This window comes from Sciurus vulgaris, assembly GCF_902686455.1.
Source record: "Sciurus vulgaris genome assembly, chromosome: 7".
In the NCBI taxonomy this organism is placed as follows: domain Eukaryota; kingdom Metazoa; phylum Chordata; class Mammalia; order Rodentia; family Sciuridae; genus Sciurus; species Sciurus vulgaris.
The window spans coordinates 102,721,716-102,731,287 of NC_136467.1; the positions used below are offsets into that span (position 1 = coordinate 102,721,716).

General features: G+C 33.5%; 1 protein-coding gene across 1 annotated transcript in view; it reads right to left on the reverse strand.

Annotated features, from left to right (window-relative positions):
* Positions 1-974, reverse strand: part of GFRAL (GDNF family receptor alpha like) — a gene marked incomplete at both ends in the record, with an annotated part of 56,604 nt that extends 55,630 nt beyond the window's left edge. Inside the window, 1 exon segment of the mRNA XM_079147378.1 lies at positions 842-974. Within this exon segment, the coding sequence (XP_079003504.1) occupies positions 842-974 (133 nt within the window).
* Between the last annotated feature and the right edge of the window lie 8,598 nt (positions 975-9,572).

Consider the following 9,572-nt stretch of genomic DNA (forward strand, 5'->3'; position numbering starts at 1 on the left):
TTTTGAGACATCTACACCTACTCCATGTAAAGACATAAATATTCTCCCCTTTATTAGCCTCTCTCTCCCCCCTCATTTCTTTTCTCCACCCACCAACAAGTCAAGAAATTGGTTTCTGAGTTTGTTTCCTACTTCTGTTACTCTTGGTCAAGACTACAATTTTCTTTTGCTGCTCATCTGGTACACAGTCTTGTGACTCTGAGAAAGAAAAAGGGACGCAGTTTGGGTAATGATTTGATAAAATTATTAGATATGCAATTACTTGATTATCCAGACTTTCCTCCTCAATCTTTGCATTCTTCATCTGTTGAAGCTCCCTTCAAATATTTGGAATTTGGTACAATTTAAAAATTAAAAAATATGCTTTAATTTACTCTTGACAGAAATGGAATGAAAAGTAGTGTATATTTTGCAAGAATAAAAATGAATATTATAAACATGCAAATAAATAACAAAGGTTATCACAAACATTATTCTTTAGTCCTTGACAAATTGACATATTAGCAGAACAATATTTTATCTGAAAAATTTTATTCATGGTTCTAGGAAGTACACCTATCACTGGAGCATTTTTCTTGATGAAACAAGTAAAACTAATCTTAAGTTTTGCATTAATCTGCCTTCAGTGTTGGTCAGGTCCCTTTAGTAATTAAGCATATCCTTTTGCAATGAAATTCATCATAAATGATTGAAGGTAGAATAATTAAGTGTCAAAATCAAGTAAGATACTTCACAGCAAAATTAAAACTTAGTTTCTGGAATTGTAGAAGAAAATATCAAATCTCATTTTTATCTTAGAAAAAAGAAACCACCTGTGTTTATTTATAGCAACTTGTTTTACCTGAAATATGGCAGGCATCTTCCATTATTCTCCAGGCATGCTTGCATCCATGTGCATCCCTTAGGCATTGCTCTCTTAAATAGGCACAGACATTGGTTTGGGAGGCAGATCCATTTTCTGAGCTTAGCCCCATAGCTTGAATAACAAGAACACAGCAAAAGTTTGCAATGTTGCAATCTGCTGCCTATTTTCCCCAAATCTAAGTAATTAAAGGAGCAGAATTATGGAAAATAAAGCATGATAAAATTATTATAAGACTGAAATTCACCTCAATCTCTCCTCTAGCTGTAGATCTTGTATTTCTCCTTAAATGAAAGGCCTGTATTTGCCCTTTTCTTCTCACTGCCTATTCATTTTTCAACATTTATTTTTAGTATTCTTATTTGATCCAAACTACTCTTTAAAATGTTTCTAATCACCTTATTAATATAAAATTTAATAGATTTAAGACTTTGTCTGACCTCTTTTTACCATTGGTTATTTTGTTGACTTATTTGTTTTGAAACTGTCTTCCTTGGTCAATCCTCTCTTCTGGTTGTCTTGATATTTATTCAATTGATATATTCTGGTCATAGTAAATTCCTCCTAGGATCATCTTAATCTTCTGTTGAAATGTATTTTAACTTAGGTTCTTTCCTTGGACCTTTTCCATTCTCATCTTATGTATTCTCCTTGTACAATTCCATGCTCTCTCAGTTTGAACTAAAATCTCTTGGCTAATGATTCTCAATTATGTGATTCAAACTGATATTTTCCAATACTCTAGCCACAGAGAGAAAACAGTTTTCTCTATCTGAATTTTTCAGACTATAATTTATCTAACATTGTCCTCTTCATCACCATTTCCTGGAGGACCACTCTACATCAGCAATGCCACCATTAACAGAGGCACCCAAACCAAAAATCTTAGATACATGATAAATTCCTTGCCCATCCTCAGTTTCACTCTCCCACATCTCTTCTTGCAAAAGTTATTGACTCTTACTTGGAGCATTTGATTAACTCATTCATTGATCTATCTGCCTCCAGTGTTATCTTATTCAGATATGTTGTTTACACCTCCTAATCTACCCAATGCACTATTCTAGTATTATAAATTTTCTATTTAGACCCTTTGGGTGTCTGTTCTTGATATGTTCTCATATTCCTCACCATGTGCAATGTGGAAATCCTTAAGAATTTATAATTTCCGAAGAGTTCCATGCTGTTTCATATCTCTGAAGATTTGCTGTTGGGTCCCTATAAATACTCAATTTGTTTTCTTCTGGAATAACTCTCTGTCTGTTCAGATTGACCATAATCTTTTCCTGTTTTAAGGAATCTTTCTCTGAATGCTATGCCGTCCTTTCTCTATACCCAAATTAAATTGACACTTTTACCTGTTATTCTAGATCCTTGAGAATCTCCCAGTTGTAGACTTCACTTCTCTGTAGTGTGTATTCACGTGCTTGATTTCATCATGGAAGTTCTAGGGTTTTTTGGGGGGAGGCATTGGGGTTCATTCATAATTTTATTCCCAAGATATTCAATAAATAAATAATAAATGCATGTTGTCTTGAACCAAACGTTGTTTATAGGTCAATAATATAAAAATAACTAATATCTAATGAAAGAAACACCTCCCAGATATTTCCAAGTTATTCTTAGAGGAGGAGAAATGGTTTCAGCAAGTTTTCCAAAGGCAAGCAAGAGATACCATGCTGATTTAATATGTTATAAAAGCAATTCAAATTCATTTGACAAACATGCGAACCAACACTTGCTTAATAAATTGATAGAAAACTATGGAGATGCAATTGATTTATAGATGCAGTTATATTAACTCTAAGCTATGTTTTAATTACCTGTGAATTTGAATAGTTAAAAAGATGATGTTAATTATGAATCGCCTGTAGGCTTCAAGTAAAGCCTGGAAATCTTTTCTGCTGTCTTACCTCTTTTCAAACCTTGCTTCCTAAGAAGACTCCAAGACAACTGATTTGACCATGTGTACTACTTGCTGGGTTACTGCATTTGGAGGTTAGGCACTTGGGTGTGGCTTGTCACATTTTTCTTGTTGAGGGCTAGAGCAGAAATCGACATATCAGCTTTCTATTGTTTCCAAGTGTTCAGGGACAACCTCATCTAGCCAAGCCCCTTTGCTTCTAAATTGGCTAGTCTAAAAAAAAAGGGTGTTTCTGATGCTGATGCAGATTTACTTGTATTAATCCAGTTTTCCAAAGACCCTGAGATGGGAGTTTTATGTCAACGATGAAACTTATAAGAAACTGGTATTTTATTTGTCATTGATCATCTGTCTTTTAAACAGCTACATCAAGACACTTACAGGTGATGATCTCCTGGATATATCATCAAAAACTCAACAGTACTTCTGCATAGTGATCATTTATGAATTCTACATATTAACATTCCTAAATCTACTTCACCTCCTTTCACATTTTCAAATTTTCTTTGAATAATACAATTAATTGATTATTTTATGTGATTTCCCATATCTTCCACTGAAATGCAATACTGAGTTAATTAAGGAAATCATGTTGATGATTTGGCCCACAATAATCAAAACATAATTATCTTTTTAAAATCTTTCTTATTCTTTCCTGTGATTTGTGACTCTGTATGTAACTCAAGATTCTTCAAAAATTCTCCTAAATTGCTCAGTGAAAAAGTTTCTATTTAAAATTAATGATAAGAAGAGTACCTCACATTCAAAGAAAGACTGAAAATACATAAAGGATTCCTTTTCGTCTTGAATTATCTTTGATTCAATTTAGTTTGACTCTCCTTTTAAGTTTAACATAATTTGAAATTATCTTCTTTATTTTCTTGTCCACAATTATGCTTTTGTTCATCAATATGTATTAACCAAAGTAAATAGAAAATACCCTGACTTTGTTTACTAGTATCCAGCTATAATCACAACTATCATTATCCCAAATTTAATTTATAAGTTATACCCAACAACAGAGAACATAGAAAAGTTCCAATAACACACCAAACAAGTAGACTGTTATTGAGTCTATGTCAAACACAGATGAATTCATTTTCGTCATCCTTTTACATTATAGTCATAGGATATATTACAAGAGAGGCAAGTCCACACTTTAGGTCATTACATTTGATCCAAATATGAAACATTTAATGTGATAGTGCTTTATTCTACTACATGAATCTTAGTAAATATTAACATTTTAAAATTAGAGAAATGAATGTTTTAAATTAATATCTTTTTATTTAATTAAAAATAAAATAGACAATAGTTTAAATTTTATCTGATAACTTGTAAATAGATTCTGGAAGTTTTCATTTTTTAAAAAAGGTTCTAGCACTTATGTGAATTTCATAAAATCCTAGTAAATAACTCAAAGCCATTGGATTACTATACAATTAAACAGAAACAACCAGAATAATTAATGCAATTCTTACAATATACATTTTCTATCAAGTTAGAAATAAATAGGTAAAAGAAAGTACATTTTTGTCAGTGATAAACTATGCTGAAACATAAATGTGCAATGTAATTAGTACTGTACATTTTAAACCTGTTAAGCTTAAGTTATGTGGGATTATATTCATTTTGCAAATAATGAGTATTACGATGAGTTCAGATAAACCAGAAGCACCATTCACTTACCCAGTAAAATGAACACTATCATGCCGGACGACTTGGGGCTGTTCACCTGGACAAAAGGCACATGTACTTATTCCAGCCACCTCCTAATAGTAACTGTCCCAAATAAGGCTTCAGCTTCTGTTTTATGTCCTAAAATCATTACTAATTCGAGTCAGCTTCCTCTGTCATCATTTCCTCACCAATCTTTCCTGAGCTGTGAACTTTCCTAATTATATTCAAATTTGATTATTCTCCTGAGTGTGCTAATCCTGGATATTATGCTTCTAAGAAAGCCCACAAACCAATAATAAGGGAAATGATACATACTCTGCACATTTGTGAGAAAGCAGTTTTTTCTTCAACTGGAATACTAAACTGTGTAAAAATCTCCCAAATATGACCCAAGATTTTTCAAGACATTTGTAGATGCTCAGTTTCCATCTCAGTTAATAAACTATTTCATGTACTTGGATATGCTCAAGGAAAAAAGATATAAACAGTCCTGAGAAATTACAGGAAATTCACTTTCCACCAGTATAACACTGTTTTACCTCATCTTCCTAAATGAGGAAAGTTTTGCTCCATATTCCATAAATGGGAGTGTGTTTAGAAGTGTTACTTTAGTTATGGTTCCTCCCACTCTCTAAATACAGCTACACTGTAAAAAATGTTCTCTCACGGTGATGCAGAAGTCCTCTCTTCTGGGAAGATAATCATTTACATCTGTGTTCACACTTGACAAGTCCTTTAGGCCCGTTGAGGGATATTATTGTTGCACATCTTCTTTCATGCTGCTCTTCCTCACCTAAGCCTAGAGCACATTATCTCCTTCCACCCAGGATTTCCCCCCGTGTCATGAAGCTTCTGTTTTTAAGTCACCCTGAGACATTTCTGTAATGCATTAGGAAATATAAAATGCTGCTTTGGCAAGAAATAGGAAAAGATAGAAATGGGAGAGGGGAGCATTTTTGTTTGCACAGTTACACAGTAAGGTGTTTCTCATTATGTGCTGTTCATGTTTATTTTATACTAGTAGAGAAGTTATGTTTTGCTTTCAGAATGCATAGTGGAAAAAGCACAGACTCCTGAGTCCAGCAAAGGGAAATGTAACACTTTTTCTTCATAGATTTAGGTAGGCTACTTAATATCAGAAGTAAATCACTCCTCTGTAAAATGATTGTATCCATGGTTGCTATTGATATTAAGCATGCATACAGGGTTTTATATCACAGAGGTCCACAAAAATGGATATATTACATCCATTGACTTTATTATTATTGAATGAATGAATTATAATATTTTTAAAATTATTTTTTCCTTCTTAAGGCACTGAATTGCTAAACCTGTATTATAACCTCTACCATGATTACTGTTCTTTTTGATATAAGTCAACTCAAAATGGTTTTGGCTAGAGATGGAGTTGGTAACTCTCCTAACTGGAAGGACCTGGACTAGAATTAATTTCAGGCACATTTTAAGCTGTGGCTTGAAACTATGTCATCAGTGCCTTAGGTTTTGTTGTCATTGTAGTTTGTTAATTTTTTTCATCTCTTGTCTCAGTTGCTTTCTTCTCTTCAGCTCCATGCTCAGGAAGCTGCTGTCCTCCTTCCCTCCTACTGGAAAGATAACTGGAAAACTCTTGGTCTATCTCTCTTAGAAATGAGGCTGGGAAATGGGACTTTCCCTGTTAGAGTTAGGTCACATCAGAATTAAGTCACATCAGTTCTAGATGGGTCAAGAGACCATCAGTCTTCTCAATGGGTAGAAGCAGCAGGAGAAGGGATCTTGGACAGGCAGAAACAACATGATCAGAAGAGCTTCTGAGTGCTGAATTTAAGTAGGGCAACCACAAGAAAAAGAAACAGGTATGACAAAGAAAAAGGACAGCACAATGCAATTTCCTGATCCAGGGAGATAATGTGGTTGCGACTTTTTAAAGTAAAGTGATACACAGAAACTGAATTTAAGACACAGGGTAAGTGGCATTAGTCTTTGCCAAAAAAAGACACATACTGATATCTCTAGTTTACATTGCAGAGAGCACCTGTGACCCTAGACCTGCTTATTCATATAAGTAATAATTATCAGTTGTTGCTTATAAAACATGATCACTGTGTCATCAGTCCCCTTTCTCTACAGACCCTTTCTCAGAATATTTTTAAATGTATGAAAATGCCAAGAAATTAAAAAGACAATCATCTTCAAGTATAGTTATCAAGATGTTTTAAAGTAAACTTATGATAAGGTAATACATGTTTCTTTATAAAAGTGAATATCAAGATCCAAGTAGATCTGATAATTTCAAAGCAGGAGTGGTCATGGATCCTTAATTGTGAGATCTCCCACCAACTCCATGTTGTACAAAAATATATGTGATTTCTACTGGTGACAAAGATAGCACAGGAAGTAGTAAAATTCCATGAGTTTCATAAAAAATAGAACACTATTTGACCACAAGCAAATTTATAAACATTGCAAATAAATAAAGCCTAATTAATGTCATGAATACAATACTATCAAGTGTGTATTCAAATAGTAGCTATTGAATCAGAATAGTTTAGAGGTGAGAGGGATAATAAAATCATTGCTTTTGGTTATTTCCAATGATAATGTGTGTGATTTATAATATATCCTGTTTCATTCAGGGGAAATCTTGATTCACAAATATGTTTGAGATGGGTTCAGGAGACTGAGAGGCTGGTGTTGAAACTGGTTGCCAAGGATTACAAAGAAAGGAAGTTCATCAGAAGGAAAGAATGAATGTGTTCAAGGGAAACTGACTTATAAACAATGTGTTAAGATCAGAAGAAAGAGGTAAACCTAGGCAGAACATGCCTTTAATCAATGTGATCCTTTTGGACACTCTGGTAGGGTCAGCACTTTCTGAACTGTGGATGCGTAACTGAATGAGTGTCAACAGAGGCAGGATTCTCAATGGGTGGGCACCAGGCAGTAAAGTTGGTCAAGCATCCCTCAGTGCATTTTTCATTTATTCAAAATATTTATTGAGGAGGAAGTGCACCAGTCACTGTGCTAGATCCTTCTATGGGCTGGCAGTGAAGCAGCAGAGGTGTATGGGTCCACAAAAAATGGAATGGAAGAAAGGAACTGTCTTACTCATTTCAGTAATACTTTGACCCCCAAAGCCCTATTGCAAAATCCTACTTTACCAGGTTTTCATCTTTGCAAATGTACTAATCAGAGTTTTTCATCTAACAGGTTTTCTTTTCTTGATGATTTATTGGAGCTTTTTTAAATTTAGAAATACTAATATTTTATTAATTATATGGATTAAAAATCTTCTGCTCTGAAAAAACATCCTATTTCAAATTAAATGCTATGAATGAATAATTGAAACAGAATGATGAAGATTTGCTCTGGAAGGAATCTGTGTAAGAAGCCCAGTTCTGCTTATTGGGATTTGCCATCAGTGACCACTGCTGGCTTGGGGATATTCAAAGCCTCTAGAATTCTTATTCAAATTTCCCTACTTTCATTTCATTGTCTGATCTTTTTTTCAGATAAAGAAAACAATTTTGTGACAGTTAAATATAAACTAAACTTCACACCTTGGCAAAATACATTCAACAAATATTTGCTAGAAGTCTATTGTATCAAAGATTCTGGAAAACAAAAAAATGAGGCATGGCTTCTAATTTCATGGATTAGATAAAATAGGATGCAGATGAAACTACATATGAAAAAGGAAAAATGTTAGCCGGATGTGGTGTTGCATGCGTATAATCTCAGATACTTGGAAGGCTGAGGAAGGAGAATCAAAACTTCAAGGTCAGTCTAGGCAACTTAGTGAGACCCTATCTCAAAAAATAAATAAATAAAAAAAATAAAACACCTGGAAGTGTTTTCCTACCACACTTAAGGTCCTAGGCTCAAATACCTGTACTGAAAAATAAATAAATAAAAGTTGAAAAAACAAAGCTAACCTGAATCAGTGACAAAAATCTAATAGTTTCCTTTCGGAACACAAAGCTGTTTAAATTTTTGTCTAATTGACTTTCCCTAACCACCTTTACATTTACAATATATTTGTGTGCTTTAAACTTTATAACATTCTGCCATTTGAAGGAGAGATATAAGGTCTGATTAGCTTTAAAGTCAACCTAATATTGACACCTCTAGAAAGAGGAGATCAGGATAGAGATAGAGAGATAGAGATAATGTTCCTTGTGTCTAAAGTCTGTAAACAGTTTTCAAAGAGAAGCAAAGGAAGATGTCTCACAAGTATGCTTTTTTTTTTTTTTTCCTTTTGGGAAATGAAAGATTCATACTGTTTTTGTTTGTTTTTTAACTAGGGGAATTAATAGCGTTTAGAAAGGAAATGTTTGATTTTCAGAAGTTTTGGACAGCTCTAAGAATGTTCTTTCAAGACCAACTATTGTAATGCCTTCATAAGTCTTTAAATTTTCTTATCTTAAACTCGTATTTGCTCTCTGCTTCCCATTTCAAGTTAATATTATAGTATATTGCACATTCTGATCACTGTGAAAAGATGTTATATACCTGCAGATGCAGCAAAGTTACTACCACCATGCATCATATATTTATTATGCTAATTTAATTTACTTTTCCCCTAGTTGTAGGGTATAGGAGCCTTTGAAATGCGTCTGTCATAGTGCCCACATTGTCTGCAGAGAGATGACTGATTAGGCATAGGTTATGCTTCCTGCTGAATTCCAAGTTGAGCCATCCATGGAATGTCCAGACCTGTTTTCCAGTGAAACAGTGAAGAAAGACTCTGAATATCCCATGAAGAAGTCTGGTGACAACATAAAAGTGTTTTTAATATGTTAGGAAGGCTGTTAGAAACAGTTTCATACTGTGATAATTACCTTCTTTTCCTTTTAAAAGTAATTTTTCCCTTTGTAAAAAATTTGGTACCTATATATAGCACTGGAAAACAACAAATGGAAAGGTATTTGGGTTTGGTTGCCAAAGTATATCTTCTGTTAATTTTTTTGTATAGTTTTGAATGTTTTAAGTTAATTTATTATGCTTTTAAAGCATCATTATCATATTTATATTTGTATATTAAAACATTAATAGTACCTGTTAAATTTTTCTTCCAAAATTAAGTAAACAAAGAAAGAATTGCCATGA